The following is a 22,031-nucleotide window of genomic DNA, read 5'->3' on the forward strand; positions in this document are numbered from 1 at the left end:
GTTGAGATATTTTCCAATTTGCAATATACAGGGCAGTAATATACAAAGATATACAGGGTGCTTTATTGAAAAATACAAAAATTGGTTGTTCAATTGTTTTCTTAAATATTTCGGTTTTTTGCTATACTGTATCGTTAAGGCTGTAAAAATATAACGGGGCAGCCTGTATATACAGGGTTCGTCTGTTGTAGCTGGCACAATCCGCATATGGAAAATTAAATGTTAAAATTAATGTATTTTTATTTTGCGAAAAAACCTGACATTGTAAAAAAACAAAACAAACAATCAAAGTAAACATTAAGCAACTTGATCGTGTAAAGTTGCGCTGATGTATCTACATATTACTTACGAAGTATAAAGTAGTTTATAGTTTTTTTTAATTTACTCAAAAAGTATTAATTTTTGACAGTTATGGTGTATATCGTATTTGTTCATTTTTTTCGACCAATCAAATGGTTCGAAAATAATTGTACGGTGCTATTTGAAAAAAATGACTTTTTGAATTTGAAAATTTTAAATTACAATAATTTTTTTCAAAAGCTTTTTCAAATATTTTTCTTAATTTTTTAACTGTTTATAAAAATTTGTTAATTTTTCAGTAATTTAAAATGTATTTCATCAAGTTGTGTCAAATGGTAATTGAGTTTTAATAAAGCTCTACAAGTGTCGAAAAAGTTGTAAAAATCAAAACCATAAAAAATAGTTGAGAATCAGTACTATGTTGTATTACAAAAGTCATGTTTATTTTTGAAAAAAATCTATTTTTATTAGAAAAACTGCCATGTTCCTTTAAAAAAATGGAGTAAGGGGCAGTTTCTGGAGTAATCGAAAGTCATATTGATAGGTTGAAAATATTTTTACAAAGTCAAGTTTTTCCACAAAACAAAAATACATTAAACTTGTAATTTTCCATATACGGATTGCGTCCGCTCCCAAAGGCGAGCCCTTTATGTGATGCTCATTATGTTAATTATACTAAAGCAATATATTTTGTGTTGACAGGATTAGGCCACAAACTCCTCGCGAAATCATCGACATGTGTCAAATGTGTACTACCATCACCCCAGGGGAGCCACAGGTCACGCTTGGCAGTGACAAGTCATTCACGTACAACTACGTGTTCGACAACGACTCGCACCAAGACGAAATTTATGAAACGTGCGTTGGATCTCTAGTGGAATCTTCATTGGAAGGGTAAATTATGTTCTTGTGTTTGACCAAGTGTCTAGTATGTTTGGAACCATGTGTATGTGCTAATTGTGTATTATACAGAGTGATTCATTATTGTTGTGTGTCACGGCAGGACAGACGTTCACTGAAAATGGGACACACGAACATTTTAAAAACTTGCAGATTTTTGCTATGTTGACTTAAAATCTTTGTAGCAATTAGACGTTGCTGGATATATAAAAAAAATAGTAGTACCTTCGATATATTAAATGGAACACCCTATATATTATTTCATTTTTAGGTCCGCTTTTCCTTTTGATAATAAATTTCTGTGTAACAATCTCTATACCTACCTCTACCGATTTTTGAAATACAGGGTGAATTTTTTTAGTGTGTCATAAATATCTCTGAAGTTATCAGTTTTAGAAAAAAAAATTAAATAAAGAAAGGGTTGTATGAAGGGGGAAAATTTTTAATATTATCACTGTTTCGATTCAAGGTCACCTTCAGGCTCTAATTAAGGTTTTTGTTTTTTCAAATGGAAACCCCAAATTTTTTTGACAGATTCTAATTTATTGTTGAAAACAAACTTATTTTTACTTGAAATATTTTTTATTTAATTGATAATTTTGAAACATATTGGCATTTTTGAAGAATTTCTTTTTCAACGAAAAATGCTTGCATCAATATATTTAACGGAAAGAAGTAAAAAAAAACATAATTTCTGAACAATTCAATCAAATATATGCTGAAAATGATATTTTACTTCAATGCATTTAGCGATTCTCATTTTAAATAACTGCTGGATATTGAAAAACATTTCTGGTGGAATGTTACGGCAAGACACTCTTATTTTTTCTTTCATGTTTTCAGGAATTGTTGGCACTTCAGCGCACACAATATCTTTTAAATATCCTCAAAGAAAGAAATCTGAAGATGTTAAGTCTGGTGAACGTGCTGGCCAGTTAACATTACCACCACGACCAATCCACTTTTGGGGAAGTATTCCATCCAATTTTTCCCGAACAACTGTTGCGTAATAGACTGCGCACCTGTTATGTTGATATCACATGATCATTTGTCAATTTTGATTTATTTTTTCCAGAAGTATTGGCAAATCGTTTGTCAAAAAAATCAATATACTTTGCAGTAGTAAAATTTCCATCGATAAAAAAGGGGCCAATTAAATGTTCACCCATAATGCCACATCAAACATTTACAGTTCATTAACGCTGGTTTTCCACCTCTCGCAACCAATAGGGATTTTCAACAGCTTACTAATTCGTGTTGCGTCCGTTAACTTGCCCATGATTTGTGAATCCACACTTGTCCGAAAACAGCATATTCGAGAAAAAACCATGATTTCATCTAATTTTTCTTTGAGCCCAAGTATAAAAGGTAACTCGGTTTTGAAAATCGTTACCATGTAATCCTTGTTGAAAAGAGAAGTGGTAAGAATGAAACTTATGATTTTTCAAAATTTGGCAAACACCGCTTTGTGATACATCAGACTTTTCAGCCAGATGACGAGTACCTTCATGAGGATCAAATACAACGGCAGCTAAAATATTAATTTAATTGTTTTCATTTCCAATGATAGTCTTTGAGTGTATTCCTTTTTGTGTTGCGACACTTCCTGTTGATCGAAATAGATTCACAATTTTATTGACAAAAGTCTGTGATAGAACTAAGTTTCATGGGAAATGCTCGGCATAAAGTTGCACGGTTGCAGTAGGACCTTTACCTGATCCGCCATAAGCAAAAATAATTTCAATTTTTTCGTTTTTTGAAAAACGCACTGCAATTTTAAAATGGTTATTATTCTAAAATTGAATTGAAACTGTGAGTAATATTATGAACGAAAAAAAATTGTTAAACCATCTATTTATTATGTTTGTTTTTATTCTTTCTGTTGATTGTATTGACACAAGCATTTTTCGTTTAAAGAGAAATTCTTCAAAAATATCTCCAGAAGTTGGAGTATTATAGAAAAATTATGGAATTTTTTTTTAAGTTTTCAACGCTCTCTGTCTTTAAAATGAAACCTATTTTGAGTTTATGGGTCTATGTCGATGTGAAATTTTCTTCTTGAAATAAATTTTTCTATCGATTGTTAAAGTCCTGCTACAAAAAAGTAAACTACCCTGTATAGGATGGCTGAAAGATAAATGTTTTTACGGTTAGACACTAAACTTGCCTAAAGTACGTTTTTTTAAATAGAGTATTTTGTATATTAGTCAATGCATTGAAAGAGAACTAGATTTGCTTTAAAACAATATATCATGATCCTATACGTAAACTATCATTAAATACTATTTTGTATATTCTCTCTAATCACTCGATTATTGTAGTATATTTGCAAAAGATGGATTTAGAACGCTATAATGGTTGAAAACTATGCAATTCTTTAAACAATTTAACAGGTAGCGGGGTTCTGAAAACCTTTGTTTTCACGTTTATACGAATACAAAATAATCCTAATACGTTTTTTTCAATTCTAGTTAAACTCGCATAAACAACGAAATAATAGAATTACTTAATCTCTACATTAGATGGTTAAAATGACTGCCACTGAATTCTAAGTATTTCAAAATGCGTATATTTACAAACTGATTTGTGATCTTCTGCATTTTATTTGCCTTAGGTTCATGAATGCAGTTCACGTTGACGCAAGTGCTCTTTGCGATTTACTGGTGTGATATAAACTTGTTCTTTTATCTTATCCCACGAATAAAAATCCAGTAGGGTAAGATCGGGAGATTTAGCGGGCTAGTCCCACGGGCCTAAACGCTTAAATCAACGATCATCAAACATTTCAAAGAGCTCCCTTGTTACCTTCTGGCTACAATGAGCCGGTACTGCGTCTTGGTGGAACCAATAGGTACGATCTTCTTCTAAAGTTAGATTTTCTGAAAAAAGCGTTTATCATCTACCGAATTTAAGAATTTATCGTAACTGGTTAAGGCTATTCGATAAAATTTCACGAGGCAAAACACCTGAATTTTTCTTGAAATTCATTTTCTTTGGCAATGAGGATTACGATCAGGCTATAAGTGTTTAGTTTGTCCATGGAAAAAGTCTTCTTTGCAAAGTTGGCTTCATGTGACCAAATTATTTTATTTAAAAGAAAGTTGAGATCTTCTTCTGTAAGTACCAAAATTGTTTCATAAAAGTGAGTCCTGCGTTCGTTATCTTCTGAATTTGAAAGTTGAACTTAATCGAACTCAAATGAAAGCATATCATGCTTGGCGAGGATCCTCTGCATTGAAACATATGTAACTCCTAATCATCTGCAGCACTACCAGTAGAGGCTTGGGGATAAGTATAGAAGTAAGCTAAATTACTTACGGTATCTTTATCAAAACTTACAGGTTTCGGTGAACTAGGTTCCGCCTTTAGTTTTAAGCCATAATTTATTAAAATGTGTTGTACCCTAATAAACTTCCATATGTTTGTTGCTGTAAATTAAGGTACATCTTATTGAGCTTACTACACGTTATTACTATAATTTATTCACATTGACCATGGAAAATAAATTCACTAAAACATTATTTGAATAAACGTGTTCTACCGTTTATTGAACGTTCGGGTCACTGTTTTTTAAATACGCGCATAATGTATAACTTTGCTACCTTTAAAATTGTTCGGCAAACTTGCAAAAATAATTCAACGTTTTAAAAATATACACAAATCAGCATTTATTTTTGAAATTTGAAGGTTTAGGCATACGAATGTAATAGATACATCGTTTTAAAAAGTAATTTTATTGTCTTTCATCATTGTTGCAAACATACAGGGTGTTCAATTAAAGATGAACTGTAGTAGGTTTAGCGTCTAATCGCAAAAATATTCTTTTCGAGCCAATCTGGGCAAAGTAATACCACTTTTTTTACGTGGGGCACATTAGTGGACCTTCCCGGAATAATGTACAAAATTTCTGTTTTAATTGAATACCTTGTATATTTCGCATTGTAGCTCAGGTTTTATTAATGCTTTACTTTGAAAAACTAAAAAGGTGATTGGTTAATTTTTCTAAAACCACTAGAGATAGACATAAAAATTATGAATCAAAAATTATCAATAAGAAATGCTGAACCTAAATGAAAAAATATTCAGGGAGCTTCATTTAATACATATATTGGAGTTGCTACTACTTTTTTTATATAATCGACAACATCGCATTCCTGAAAGTATTTCGGGTCGATAGAACAAAACCATTTATCACCATGTGGCTGGTTTTCCGTGAGCGCGTGACTACAACCATCGCCCATAAATCACCTTATTCAGGGTGTCCGGAAATAATGTCAAAATATTTTGGGATACGACTCTAGAGATTAAAATAATAAAAAAGTTCTTATAAATATATCCCAAAAATTTGCTTCTTAAAGGGGCTAGAATCCTTTAAAGGGGGAATGTTTTTTTCGTAATATTCTTTGAGCTAGAAGTATCAAATTCAGTGTACTTTAATGAGTTAGAATGGGAAAACTTCTTTTGCGTCAACAATTATTATGAATTTTAGTCGGGGACATTACATACAGAGGGTCTCTTAGGTAAATCTTGCTCTAATTTTTTGTTTGCGACATTCCTCAATTTTTGAAATCAAATTACTTAATCGCAAGTATTTTAGACAAAAAAGGTCTTATTTCATCTCGTTAGGATAAACGGTTTTTCAGAAAAAATAGTCTTGATAAACCGATGCACGATTACATAGACATCGAAATGCATCTTAATAAACATAGTAGGCATCCTTGTAATAGAAATATTTTTCTATTAGCCAGCAATAAGGAGATTAATACTATTAAGAATCATCATTTATTCACGACAAATGTTCAAAATGGCCTCCATTCATCTCAATGCATCCTCTAATTAGTTTCGAAAATATTATGAAAAAAACATGTTCAAACTTCCCCCTTTAAGGGGTTCTAGCCCCTTTAAGAAGGTGGGAGGTATGTATTGAACATGTATTTTTGGGGTTTGTTTATAAGAACTTTTTTTATTGTTTTAATCTCTCGAATCACCTTCCGAAATATTTCGACGTTATTTCCAGATACCCTGTATATTTACCACTGACGGATACCCCAATTTTTCAAATGATATACACAAGGTGTTTGAATGAACTTATTCCAGTTATTATGCAGACACTATTTTGGTATAAAATTCTGGAGAGTTTCAACTGCAATAGGCAATTCTCACTAAACGTTAGATCCCAATGGAAGTAATTTAGTTTCCATTGCATAACGAAAGACAGACACTTAATTTAAATTGCATGACTGCAAAATCCACCTTTAACAATATTTCACCGGTAAATGACGTGCTTGAGCCAACCTTATTCCCGGTCGAAGCCACTTGCATAATTCCTATTTTGCATTAAGTACGTTGCTGTAATACGGCGATTTTCTATGCCAGTCGTAGATTCGAATTTAAGCACGTATTTAACAAACCATAGGTGCAGTAAATGGATATCAAGTGCAAAAGTACTGTGGCTATTTAGAGAAAAGGCAGGTCATCGATAATATTTGCCAATTATGTCAGTAAACAAAGAAACACTTTTCCATTTTTCACTTTTTACCTCAGGTTTTTAATAAAGGAGGAGGACGGAGGTGAAGTGCAATTTCCGACCTCCATTTTTTCATTTTTTAATATGAGTTTTTTTCTTTGAAGAAGAGGTAACGGTTGATAACGTTCATCATTTTGGAGGAATTATTTCAGCAGCAGTGGACAACACTTTGTCCTGCTTTGCGTCATTTTATATTTTCGAGAAAACTTTCTCTATTCCATTCCCTCACTTTCTCAATAAAAGAAAGAGTATGTGCGAATTGTAATTTCGGTTCATCGTTAGGAAAAAATTTGCTGACATTGATTATTTTTTCCACAGTAAATAAGACTCTAGAGGAAGTAAATTCTCTGTTTAGTCATTCCTTACTTTTAAATCATTCGGTAGAGGTGACGGAAACTTTTTCTTTCCCTTTCATTTCCTCACATTCTAATCTTGATTTTTTTGTACGGAACATAGTTATTGGAATTGATAATTTACTGGATCTTGGAAAATCTGAAGCTGAACTGAATTAAAGGACCTCTTTTAATTTTTCTCATTTTGCAATTTTGGTTTTTTGGTATTTGGGAGGCAAATTCTCCCTTGTCCATTTCCTTAGTTTCTAAGTTGAATTTTTAATTTGGAGATTAAACCGATGGCATTAATGCTCCATGAGAGGCAAACTAATGTAAATATGAAAAACTACGCTTCTTTCATTTCTTGAGTTTTAATTTGAATTGTTCTGCAAATATTGATCACTTTTAAGACAATCAACATTGGATTTTTCAGAAGTGACGCAAACTGCTTAGAGTTAAATTCCTCATTTTCTAATTTAATTTTCTATTTCAGAGGAATTAAAGTAAGAATGAAATAAATTATAACACTTGCACCTCTTTTACTTTTTAATTTCGATTTTTCCTGTAAAAAAGATGTTGTTTGTAACTTTCTCCACTTTGAAGAAACCACGACAGAGACGAAGAAAACGCTCTGTTCATTTTTCTTCGTTTTGCAATTTTTATTTTTCAGTAGAAATGACGCAAATTCTATGTGGTCGATTTCCTTACGGTCTATCTTTTTGATTTAAACGTTATGTTGTGCGTATTTGTAAGCCAGGGGGAAATCAATATAGAAATGAAAACAAGCTCTTTATTACTTCCTAATCTAGATCTTTTTGACAGGAAAATTCTATTGATGTTGATAATTTTCTCCTCCTTATACAGCGTGTCCCTAGATGGGGTTGCCAAGGGGAGAGAGTTTCTTATTTTTCATTTTGCGAAAAAAATGTATTCTTCATGAAAGTTTTTGCTTGTTTTAAAACGGTCCCGCCTTTTCAACTTTCCTTTTTGTTACAGAAAAATATCGAAAAAGAGGTCCAAAAATTAATTCTCGTTTTCATGGCAATCGTAATTAAGTCTTAAATAAAATAACAATGTAGTCGAAAGAGCAACGAATTTACCTGATACAGTGATATGGTAAAGGTAGTAAAGCAATTCGTCGAATTATTTAGGAATTTAATCAAAACTTTCCGTACATTTACGTCTTAAAATGTGGTGCATAAAAATTGATCAAGAAATTTTTTACTATTCGCTCCATATTGGATGTAAAAAAAACTAAGTTAACTCGAGACGGGGGTGACGCTGAGACTATTATTATGACGGATTCGATTCAAAATAATCAAAAAACTTTCTTTACTGCGAAAATCTCTTTAGTTAAGAATAGGTAAAACGCCTATTAGAAAAACATTGAAATAATTCAAAATTAATCTCTTCAAACCGATTTTTAATCATGTTTTAAAGTCAAGAAATCAAGCAAAACGTTTTGATTCTACTTGTGAATGGGCACTCAAATCATGGATAAGTGATTCTTTTATTGAGACATTGTACTCTGTGATGAAGCCATGTTCTCCACCAATGGTACTGCTTTATCTTAGCATGTAAGGTACTGAGCCATCATAATCCTTATTCCCGAACTGCTAGTAATCGGCAATATTCGGCTGAAATGAGCGTATAATGTGAAATGTTTTACCCCGGTATAATTGGACCATGTTTTTTGTGTGAAATTTTTATTTGTAGTTTCCTGTTTTTTGTTGAATTATTGTAATGAACCCTTAATAAAAAAAGTCTTATTTACGGTTGCCATGAAAACAAAAATTAATTTTTGGACCTATTATTCGATATTTCTCTGTAACGAAAAGGAGATTTTGAAAAGATGGGAAACTGATTCAATCGTTTTGAAACAAATAAAAACTTTCATGAGGAATACATTATTTCGTGAAAACAAAAATAAGAAACATTTTCCCCTTGGCGACTTCACACGGGGACATACCGTAGAACAACCTAAAATAGAAAGGAAACAGGTCCTATCGCTTTTTCCTTCACTTTCTAATCTCGATAATTACAGAAGAGGTGACCCAGTCCATCTTTCATCCATTTCTTTACTTTCTAACTTCGATTTTAAGATGAGGTTGTCAATCAATATCGTCATCATCCCAACTATTATCGTAGTTACGAGTATCACGATTTACCTGGTTCAAATTAAATACCAATGAAATTGGCGCTTTACGTGAATTTACCTCGCGTGAACCAATTTGATTGACATTTAAATGGAAATGCAGAAATTTGGTTGATGAATTTCCAACGTTACCTAAATTTACTGGCAGGTACATATTTAGTGTGAAACTTTCAGTTGGCCTTGAAAAACTGTACTAAATGACATAGAAACCCGAGCACCCAGTAAAAATGTTCCGATAATATTTCGTGTAAATGTCAGAAAGATCAAAGTAAGTAAATGATTAGAGTAATAAGTAAATTGGATAATTTTAATCAATTAATTGAGGTTTTTGTAATTAATAATGCATTGATGCACCACGATTTCTTACACATCCATTAATGCGCGCAGGCATGCTCCTGATGAGGTGGTGAATATTCTCTTGGAGCACTTCATTCCAGGCAACTTCTGTCTCATGTCGAAAGGCTGAGAAAGTTTGAAGGGGTGACTGTAAAGTTAGTAATCTCCTACCGATATGTCCCACACGTGTTCAATTGGAGACAAATCCGGAGATCTTGGAGGCCAAGGCAGCAGTTCAATCTGACCTTACTGAAAGCACTCCAACACTACCCTTGCCACGGTAGTTCTTAAGTATGGAACCAAGCAAGGTTCCACTATTTCTTGGACGTAGAGTGTGCAGTCACATTGTCTTTAATAAAGACTAGGGGTGACTTATAGTTATAGGCAAGGACACCTCATAACACACCAACAACACGATGAACATGCTTTTCGGCAAAAAATTGAGGATCTTGTCGGTCCCCATGCCGCCTTCTAACACTTCCCTGACCGTTATATATGTCCAATCAGAAACTGAATTAATCGTTAAAGACTATTGCGTTCCACTCCTCATTCCAGGCTAATTGTTCTCCACTCCACCCAAGTCGATTTCGTTTGTACTCCGGAGTTAAAGGTAAGACATGTTGTGATCGATATAAAGATAGACCAAAGCTTTTGATTCGTCGGTATTCATTTCGCATTCCAATAACTCTACTGTGTTCTGAAAAACACTGATTGGCAATTGCTCTGGTAGTAGAGAATCGATCCCGCATAGTCAACAATCTTAGGCGACGATCTAGAAACGGTGTCGTTCTGCGAATTCGTCCAGTATCCCTGGTTCTTTGTGCCCAACATTCTTCATTCCATGTGTGATAACATCTGACCACAAAATCTACAGTATTGGCTAAAATACTTAAACTTAGATAATGGCATGTTTACCTAGATAGCTCTGTTCTAATATAAACAAAGCCATTAAATCAGAAATTCCCTATTATTGTTTGACAAAAATATAGTATTAATATTTTATGGTTTGCATTCTTTTATGGAAAAAAAAATCATCCTTTCGTGTTAGACGAAATACTTGAAAATTGTTTTTTTTTAAATAATTTAAAAACATTTTTTTTACATTCATTTATTATTTTCTTGGTCATTTCGTTTTCTTGATGTGTACACTACTACCCATTTTTCAATAATAGTCTAAGGCAAATCATATTCACTAGATTCAAGGAGGAGAATTATTCAGTTTTATAAGCAAGGAATATTACAAAAAGACATTTCTATCAGACTAAATATTCCAAAAAATACTCTATCGCGTATTATTAAACAGTTTAAATTGTACAGTCATGTTATCGCGGCAAAAAGCAGGTTTAAAAAGATTACTAGACGAATTAATTTAAAAAATATCAGCATTACCAACAGTAATCCATTTCTGTCGTCATCAAAGATCTTGCAAAAAATACAGATAGATGTACATTCAGAAATATTATCGAGAACCATTAGAAGGCTGTTAGAAGGTAGTCTAAGGTCCTACCGTTCAGCAAAAAAAACAATCTTACCTCCAGTCACGGTATAGTCCATGTAAGGCGTCCAAAAGGCGAAAAATTAAATAAAAATTATATTAAACCTACCGTTAAGTATGATGGAGGAAGTGTGTTAGTATGGGGATACTTTTCTTGGTATGGTATGGGCTTTACTCATCATATTATTGAAAAAATGGATTGATTCATGTATTGGGAAGTATTGAAAAATATAATGGAATCCTATTAATTTGAACTATTGCCAGTTAACTTTATTATCCAACACGATAATAATTCCAAGCATTCTGAAAAACTAGTGAAAGAGTGGTTAGAACAAGAATAAGTGTTAACATAAAGTGCCCTGCCCAAAGTCCGGATTTAAATCCAATCGAGAATTTATGGAGCCTTGTAGATTGTATGATCCGAACAGGGAAACTCATTAGAAATGGAAATGAACTGTTTCAAAGGTTCGCACAAGTCTGACATCAAGTTGATTAGCGACTAATTGAAGAATTAATAGAATCAATGCCTGAGGATGGCAGAAATGACCAAGATGAAAGGATATCACACCAAATACTAAAGTTTTATTAGTTCCTATTTTTAACAATGAGATTTTCTATTAAATTAATTAGATTCCAACAATTTTGTCCAGTTATTATTAAATTTTTTGTTATAAACATAAAGTTTTGTAAGAAGCATTTTGTTATGCCTGAAGTGTATTTTTATTAAAAGTTAAACTATAATAAAAAAATTTGAAGATATTCATTAAATTTTTAAATTATTAGAACTTTGAAAAAGTTTCAAGTATTTTGGCAAATACTGTATACCCCTGTGGACTGTGGCCGCGATATCTCGAAATGAAAGTTCAGTCTCCCGTAAGCCAACAATCCTTCCTCTATCAAGCTCACTCAACGTCGATAATTTGCATTTCTTGGAACCCTTGGCATTGTAAATACTATCTAAAGTTGATAGAAAGTGCTTTCTTCGAAGAACAAACGCGCTGTGGCATCAAGAGTTAGTTTTTCTATCCTTCACAAAAATATAAAAAAAAGAAATATAAAAAAATGCAGGTTGATAAGACTGAAAAAGTAACCACATCTTTTTTCTGCCACCATAAAAATTTGTACAAAATATTATCAAAATCGGAACATTTTTAACGGGTGTTCGGGTTTCTACGTCACCGAGTATATGTTTTCCATCTTAGAGATACCATATAGGGTGACTCAATTGTCCAAATTTGGCTACAGCAGAGCTTTTGTATCGCAATAAACGGGATGAGGATAATAGTGCTGTCCAGCACCTTCTGCAGACGTACATTTAACATTAAGTGCAAACTATCTTGTAATCTAGCATTGAACAGACAATACAATGCAAAATCGAGGCTTGCCTTCATAGGCGATCTTCCATTTATGGTCACCCGTCGATGGACGTGTGCACATTCTGATGCCCCTAAAAAACGCCATTCTGCAATTTCGCATTCGATTTGAGTCAATTACTCCAATGAGCTTCTTATCGAAAAAACAATTAATACGTGATAACCGGATTATCGTGAGTCACCTTTATAAATAACCATACCCTTTTATGAACTATCAAAATAAAAATTCTGGTATACTGGGGCATGAAATGTCAGCCAGTTGTTCCATTTTCGAGGGAATTAAGGTTGGGCGTCCGCTAGTAAATATGAGTAGAAATAGGCCATTTAGTCAATTAAAGAAATGCGATGGGGTAGAGTGAGGTGACTTTGTTCCGATTTTGAAGGTTTTCTCATATAATTTCACTGCTTTATGCTGTTTATAAACTTTCGTCATAAAATATCGCTTCTCGTAGATTTAGAGGTGCTGAGTATGGAAAAAATATTAAAAAAGTTCTCTCACATCTTATTAAGAAAACATTTATTAAATTAAAAAAAAATCAATTTAATAGCTCAAAATACAAAAAAAAATTATTAAGTTTGCTCTTTTTTTTATAACTTTCTGAGACAGTCTCTCTTAAAACAGACCAACAATAATCTCGTAGCATACTCCGTCCCAGAAACCTTTTTGTCTATCTTCAAAAATTTTAAGATCTTAGTGAAAACGCCCACCTTGCTTGTCATTTACGGCCCTAAATTTTAGAGAAAAAAGTTCAGACGTAAATCAAGAAAATATATCTTAAGAGACACGTTCGCACCCATTACATGATAGTTTTTTAATAAATTAGCAATAATTTCTTTATAATTTTCATCTTTATGGAACCCTTGAAGAATCCTTGGACGACCATTTTAAAAGATTTCCAAGCATTCTTTTCTTTCGAAGATGAAAATAAAATCCTTTCAAAATCATTATCTCGCATTAATTTACGTATCTGTGGACTCACAAAAATTCCCTCTTTTAGTTTTGCGTTCGAAGTACTTGAAAAAATGTTTTGTAGATATTTAAAAGCAACACTGTTTTTATTCACGGCTTTGACACAATTTTTTATCAGGCCTAATTTAATGTGTAATGCTGGCAGAATTATCTTCTAAGGATCCACCAAAAATGTATTTTTGTCGTTCAGTTTTCCTGGAGTAAATTTCTTTCAGATAGACCCTACTTTTTTTTTTGTTAAATGATGTAGTTTAGCTCGGCTATCCCATAGGTAAAAAAAAACCATGAATACAGTGGATTCCGTCTATAACGTATATGAGATATAATGTATTTCCAGTTATTAAGTACGTATTTTATTGGTCCCACCGAAATATTTTTTATTTTTTTGCCGGTTATAAAATACCATGTATAATATTAACTCCCTTTATAGCGTCCTTTATTTCCTTTTTACTTCGTTGCCAACTCCAGATGTAAAGTACATTTGTACGTTATAGCCGGATGGTGGTCCGGTGGTTCCCCTAAGGCGCCGAGAATTTACAATACTCGATGTGAATTCTAAATATGTACAAGTGGCAGGTGGACCTGTAGAATATCTTTAAGTAAAGAAAAAAAGTTAAAACTGCTTTTGATCGTGTTTTTTTTTGATAGTATGTACTATGTATGTATACAGGGTGTTTAAAAAAAGATTCATGAATGAAGGGTGTGATTCCTTGGCCCTGTCTAAGAAAAAAAATCCTATTAGTGTGGGGCCGCAAGTGCACCGTTTTCGAGATACAGGGTGTCAAAAAAGGGATTTGCTAAAAATCACTTAATTAAAAACAGTTTTAACTTTTTTCCCTACTTAAAGATGTTCTACAGGTCCACCTGCCATTTGTACATATTTAGAATTCACATCGAGTATTGTAAATTCTCGGCGCCTTAGGGGAACCACCGGACCACCATCCAACTATAACGTGCAAATGTACTTTACATCCGGAGTTGGCAACGAAATAAAGTGAAAGTAAAGGATGCTATAAAAAGAGTTAATATTATACAAGGTATGTTATAACCGGCAAAAAATCAAAAATATTTCGGTGGGATCAATAAAATACGTACTTAATAACTGGGAATACGTTATATCCCATGTACGTTATAGACGGAATCCACTGTACTACACTTTATTAGTAGAAGGTAATAGAATAAAAAAATAAGAATTTCATCCGACATACATGAAAAATTGTAAAAATTTTAAACCAGTGTTTTCTTTGTTATTATGGCCGCAAATGCGTAAATAAATTACGTAATTTTTCTTCTATCGCCTCCATCAGATAGCTCGACGATATAGTCCATCTAACTTTTTTTAATTTTCAAATGGTCGAGCAGAGTTATCTCATAAATGAGGTAACTTTATCTTCGCCTGTAAAATCGTTATGTGGACCATTAATCGCGGAGCTGGTGAATTGCTTTTCTCGACAATTTAATTGGCAAAACCTACATTCCGAAAACATTATTTTTTATACAGGGTGTTTCACAGCTTATCGGAAAAACTTTACCGACATATGGACTATTACATACGAAGTCCATTTGTCCAAAAATAATGCAATGAAAATTATACAGGTAACGAGATAAATAATAATAAAAGTTTATTTATTGTATTAGAGTTATTCATCCATTTGACTGTATTAAAGTAACACTTTACGTGCAAATTGACAAAAAAGTACAAAACATATTTATGCTTTTCCGTACTGATAAGAGAGCGACAATACCTAACGTCTTATCATTATCCGTTGTGACCTGTTGAGAAAATGGCCAATTTGTGGTCATTTGAATAAAACTATGCTCCTTCCGTAAAGGTTCATTTTTCTAAATTATTTGTTAATAAAAATAGCTTATGTGTATCCTAATGAGAAAATAATGGATATTATTTTAGTGTATGGCAAAGCAAAGTACTTTTTGGTCAATTTATACGTAAAGCGTTAACGTTAATGCAGTTAAATGAATGAATGGACTTTAATACAATAAATAAAGTTCTATTATCGTTTATGTTGTTATGTGGAAAATTTTCACCAGATCTTTTTTTAACAAATGGCTTTCTCATGTAACAGTGCATATTGTGTAGTTGAAGTTTGTCCGATAAGTTGTGAAACACCCTGTATAGAGTACGTCTACTTAAGTTGGAACCATTTGGGGAATTTTTTTATTATTAATTTTATGAAAAAAAGTTATTTTTTATAAAAAGTTCTGCATGACCTTAAACCTAAAATTAAATAATCAGGCATCATATTTTTATAATCATATACCAGCTTTCTTAAAATTATGAATTTTGCTCAAGACAATTTTATTATTGTTGGATTCAATAATGCACATTTATCCTTTATTTATTAAAAATATGATAATAAATATATTAAGGGAATTTGGCAAAAGAACGATTAAATATTTGAAACCGAGGGAGGCTATATTGAGGCACTAATGGAATGACTTAAAACTAGCATAATCTTACATAGTTACATAAATTGTTAACTCTGTCTTTTGTTATTAGCAATATAAATTATTGTTATGTATTAAGTATGTATTTAAATCGGGTAGTTATTATGAAAACATACTAAAAGACGAAAAGTTATCATGTTTTCAATAAACAAGAGATAAATGTGCATTATTGAAACTAATGATAATAAAATTTTCTTAAGTAAAAGTAATATTTTTAAGAAAGCTGATATACGACTCCAAAAATGTGATGTTTGATCACTTCACTTTAAGTTTAAAACCAATCAGAACTTTTTATGAAGAGTGACTTTTTACGTAAAATTAATAATAAAAAAGTGTCCTATATGATTTCAACTTGTAGACACACTGTATAAACTTTATATTTTTACATTTCTACACTATCAAAATAAATATTCTGATATACTGGGGATGAAATTCAGCCAGCTGTTCCATTCTCATGGGAATTAAGTTTGGGCGTCCGCTGTTAAAATATGCGTCAAAATGAGGTATTTAGTCAAATAAAGAAGTGTGGTACTGTAGAATGGGGTGACTTTGTTTCCACGTGGGAGGTTTTTTTTAAGTAATTGTATTGATTGTTATAACTATAAGTGCATAATTAAAATGTGTAACGTAACAATCTTTTTTCTATCGATTTCATCAGGCAGCTCGACGATACGGTACATCTAATTTTTTTTAATTTCCAATGATCTTACCTCACGCGGGAGATAACTCTATATTATTGTTATTTGAACATTTATTGCGAAGTTGATGGTTTATTTTTAATTGAATTTAACAATTTAATTACCTACCCCAACGTATATAATTTTCAACTAAAAATAGACCTTAGGAGACCTCATTTAAGAACCCTTATTTCGAATTTTGATTCCGGCTTCCGTTTCACCATAATAGACCCAGGACGCCAAGTTTAGATCATTCTGTATATACATATATCATAATATGTATTTTAGAAGTCCGGTAATTCCCCTACAAACGACGCGCGATTAGGCAGAACATTGCCATTCGTTGAATATTCTAAAGACACGGCGAAAATTCTTTCCTGATTGCGAGCTAAATAAATATTCGTTTATGAGGGAAAAATGCAAAAAGTCAAATTCAGCGTTCGTGTCCGTTTAATAGAGTCCGCTTAATAGAGAAATATTTATTAGAATCTCTTATGGCAAAGAGTTGGTACCCAGAAAACCGTCCGGTTATAAGAAAGGCCCGCTTATCGGAGGTGTCCCCCAAGAGAGATTTAGCTGTATATTAAATCGATTGTTTACAAAACCCAGTCCGATAATATTGAGAATTTTAGAACGCGAATCCCGCAGGCAAGCAGGACCATTCCAGAAACAATATTTGAAAATGTCACGGAAGAGTTTCAAAATTGGATTTATTATTATTTGGAAAATAATGGAGAATATTTCAAATATCTAATAAACTAAAAGAGTTAAAAATAGGAATTTCAACGTTTTTTTAAAGGCCAAAAAGAAAAATTATTTGTTTTGTAATTTAAAACTAAATGCAGAAGTTTATTACAACAAATTCCTAATCATAAGACATGTCTGAATAAAAAAATCTTAGTTTCAATGCTATCGCAACACTAATAGGAAAAATGAATTTAGAATTATTAAAGACATTTAACTATAACGCAACAATCAAATGTAACAAATGAGGTACCAAATTTTGTAAAAAATGAAAAGCCCTTTAAAATGATGTATCAGTTAATCTTCTTTACTGTTTAAAATATTTGAGAGGGTGGCTCTGCGGGGTAGAGAATTAAAAATGATGCAGTGAATTCTACATAAAAATTGTTTTTCTTCGATAACAAAATCAACTAGTTTCAGTGATTTAAAAAATATCTATCTCATTTCCAGATCATAGGGGTGGGACCTTTTCAAATTAACACTCTGTAAATCCCGGTGGTAAATTTTCCTAATTTCTTCCTAATGGATTATAATCTAGCAATTTAAATTCTTAATATTTTAGCAAACTTAGATAACTTAGCAAGTTTCTTATCAGATTGATTAATAAAGTTCTTCAGAGTTATTTGAAGCTCCAAAAGTCTGAGGGGTGATCCATATTCCTCAGCAGCTGTCGAAAGGTATACAAAAAGCCTTTTTTATACTTGATTAAGGAAAGTTGGGGTTTAATAAAACTTTGTCTGAGAAAGTTTTCTTGATTTATTATAAATTTTGCCCTGACGAATTTTGTATTTGTTAGTTGAGGTGCATGAGTGAACACGCCATTTCGAATTTCCTGAAGGACGGCCCTTAATTGTTCCTACATACAATTTCTGTGAGGCTGAGATCAAAATGTAGATCTTGATCATTTTCTATAAACTTTTGCAAAAATAATAATATAAGAATGATTTTTATCGTTGAGCAGAATAACCCCTGATGACGTTGCAAATGAGCAACACTTGTTAATAAAAGTAGTAAAAATATCTAGTATTATTTAAAACGGTTTTTTACTCTTCGAATGTGATCTTAAATCATTATACCTTCAGTATACAAGGCGGCAAATTTACACAATATATAGGCCAAACAACTCTTCGTAGTTTAAAGTTAAACATAGGTGTTAAAGTAAACCAGTTATTTGAAACTTATAAAGTTACCTAAATACATTTATGTATTCAAAATTAGGCGCCTTCTCTCCGTTTGCAGAAAAATTCATTATATTTAAGTTATTTTGCGAAGGGAAAGTTACCTCATAAGGGCTAGGGAACCTCATTGTATGATATATAGGATGTCAATTTCTGGAGCTCAACCGTCCGGATCTCAGTAATCATAAAAGATAAGAGGTCGTTTAAATTGGGACAAAGTTGCGCATTTTGCATTGTGGGAACTTTTCGAAAAGTCCTTATTTTTCAAGATTAAAAAGAAATCAAGTTTTCATTGGACGACCCTGTATACTTATTTATATTAATGAGCTGCGAAGGAAGATCATTATAACTTTAAAGACCGAAATATGAAGAAAGGACTCTTCAAGAACAACGAAGCCTTTAAAAAGATGCATAGAGCTGGCTTGAAAATGAAGATTAAACCCTTTGATCCCTTCTTATAATTTTTTTTAGTCACCTTCTTTTTATTCTGTTATCTCTAAGGTAATCTTTGCAAAAACTAGATTTTTGACATTTCGACTAAACTGCCACCTTAATATGTAATACATCATAGTACTCAAAAAAAAAGCTGACGCCATAAATGTTAAAATTCAAGAAGGCGCCCATATAAAAAAATAAAATTGATGATGGTTGCCAGAAATCAAAACGTCGGGTTTCAAATACGCTATCGTCAAGTTATAGAAGAGGAAAAGTTGCAATAATAAAGCGTCAATCATTTTGAATTACTTCGCCAAATAAGCTGGGGAAAAAATGAAAACGGTTTACCGCAATTTCACTTTTGTTACCTTGGAAAGTCATCAGAATTTTTTAACTTTATCCGCATATTATTGAACTTCTAATTGCAAAACTTTGTTCCATTTCAACCGACCTTGCATCTTTTGTGGTTAGCGAGAGCCTCGTGGTTGAGCTCCAGACGTTCACACTCCATATAATTATTTTCTGGATTCAATCAATTTAAAGCAAATGAATTAAAACTATGAGAATCCTGCAACTACGAGCCCTAACAACTATAAAAGGTGTTCCTAAATGTCATGTACATACGGAAGGGGGTAATTCTTTAGCTTATTTCATGACTAAAAATTCATATAAACATAGGTTGGCAAACACTTTAATACCTATCTACAGGATTTTCAAATTTTAAACATTCTTCAGTTTTTTCTTTACAGCTTCCGCAGTTTTTGAGATATCTATCTAAAATTTAGAACATAACTTACGATATGACTTACATCATTGAGCATATTAAAAGGCTATGATAATCTACAGGGTGATATTTTTTCAGGGGTCATGTTCCATTTCTTTCCCTAACCTTTTTCGAGGTGCACCATCGGTAGAATCTAAAATATAAAATTACTTTTTTATTTTGTTTAGAAACTTTTTGGTCTCTGGTACTTTTTTTCGTGTCTTCCTCAGTTATCGAGAAAAAAATAAAAAACGATTTTCTACAACTCGCCAGCTGAAATTGTACCAGGTGATTTAAAAGTTATGACCCTTTAAAGAGAGTTCACCTAGCGCTGACACCGCCCTCTATAATATGCATCGAAATGCATATGGATTCTGATTTCACGCCTCTAAAAACTTTTCGATGCAACATTTTGTTCAGATAGTAACATTACAAATCAAATAATTAATTTGTTTTCTTTTCTTTGATATCTTGTACTTTGAAAATCGTCTACTTTTGAACTAAGGTAAATTGGGTCAAATCGCTATGTTTTCGTCTCAGAAATCTATAGTAGAATTTTGTACAAACCTTTTAGAGCCACCCAGTATAGTTGCTAAGGCACGTAAGTCTACCACTGCGACTGCGCAGTCTCAACAACCTTATGGACGAAAAACATTATGAAGTTCCACCGCAATAAAACATGCCTTAAGCTAATAACATAATGACCGGCTAATTAAGACTCAAGTATAGGGGCATAGTTTGTTATCCATTAACACAAGCCTAATAAAAAATTAAAGCACCAATTACTTTACCAGGTACAATGCCACTGTGCTGGCTTATGGACAAACAGGATCTGGTAAAACTTACACTATGGGTACGGGCTTCGATGTGGAACTTCCAAACGAGCAAAAAGGCATAATCCCCCGGGCCATCCATCATCTATTTGATGGGATTAAGACTCGAATAGATAGGGCACATGAAAGTGGGATGATCGCTCCGGAATTTAAAATTACAGTCCAGTTCATGGAGCTCTACAACGAAGAAGTCATAGACTTATTTAACCCATCTTATACGAGAGTGAGTATATAATGTGTATGTGAAAACTTAATCCCCTCCCAATAATCTTCGAAAAAAAGTGGCTTTTCGGGAAATTCACAAGCTATACCAACGTTTACTTTGAGAGGTAAACAATAGGATTTTTTTTAATAATAATTAAAAAGGCAAAGTACTCCCCTTATAAAAACACAACTTTGTCTACATGTAACCAGCTCTGTCTCTTTAATAATTTTCGAGATCACCATGTTGAGTGTCGAATGTGGGAAATTCTGTAGTTATGCGTAAATGCTAAAAATTCCAAATTCAAAACATAAATCTCTCGTTTTAAGACTGATTTTATGTCCAAATTTCCATTTTATAATTTTTACTTCCTTCATATTTCTTTCTGTCCTCTCTTGTTAACCTTTTTTCTATGACAACTTTGATAGTTCGGAAAAATCAATCAAAGTTAGCTATAATTAAAAATTTTATCATTCAAATTTAGGTAAGGAACATCAGGTACTTAAGAAACGGGCGCACTTACGTATCTATATAAGGTGATTTTACAGTCACTCTGTCCAAAAATGAGTAAGTTTTCTTATCCATTTGTTCCATATGTTGATTTTTACCCTTCTAAATCACATTTTTTTGCATTAAATAGTTTAAAATACTGTTTCTACCATAATTTTTTATTTACCTGGAAATTCTACATAAAAAGGATACCTAATTATGTGCTTCTTGTGGAAAAATCTTGCAGGAAATTATGCGCCTCCCAAAATGCTTTCGGAAAAATTTAGAAATTTGGTGGGCGACACGTAGGAAAAGTAAGAAACAAAGAAACTTCTACATTTGACAGGGAAAAAAGTTTTTAAAAATAGGCATTAAGTAGCATCCCAGAACGAAGTTCTGGATGGTAAAAGGGTGCTTTATCACAGAAAAAATATCCCTTTGTATAAAAATCTATTATACAGGATGCCCCATTAACAATTTACCCCCTCACCTATTTTCCTATTTTAACATTAGAAAAAGGTTCAAACGGGGACCCTCCCCCCCTCCCATTTTAAGAGTAAAGCTTAAAAATGGTCTTGTCCTCCCCCGGATGATCCATCCTCCTGCACATGACATAAACTTCCTTATTTTAAATGGAATGCCTCAATTTTTTGGCATTTTTCGAATTCTCGTTAAATTAAGGTCAGTGTAAGTGTTCATGACTGATTTTAAGATTATACCTAGTGATTAGATAAGCACATTCACATACGGCTATTAATATTATAACTTTGTATCTTTACGTTAGTTATTGTACTTTGTCATGCACCCAGAGGCGACGCCTATGAACGGTCACTAATTGACATTATTCCAGAATGCC

General features: G+C 32.5%; 1 protein-coding gene across 1 annotated transcript in view; it reads left to right on the forward strand.

Moving 5' to 3' along the window:
- The window catches only part of Klp31E (kinesin-like protein 31E), a 54,444-nt gene that overhangs the window by 20,639 nt on the left and 11,774 nt on the right, over window positions 1-22,031 (forward strand). Inside the window, exons 2-3 of the mRNA XM_066391004.1 lie at window positions 1,003-1,194; window positions 20,446-20,707. Coding sequence (XP_066247101.1) covers window positions 1,003-1,194; window positions 20,446-20,707 — 454 coding nt within the window. The remainder of the gene's footprint in view (window positions 1-1,002; window positions 1,195-20,445; window positions 20,708-22,031) is intronic.

The sequence above is a fragment of the Euwallacea similis genome, chromosome 6, assembly GCF_039881205.1.
Source record: "Euwallacea similis isolate ESF13 chromosome 6, ESF131.1, whole genome shotgun sequence".
In the NCBI taxonomy this organism is placed as follows: domain Eukaryota; kingdom Metazoa; phylum Arthropoda; class Insecta; order Coleoptera; family Curculionidae; genus Euwallacea; species Euwallacea similis.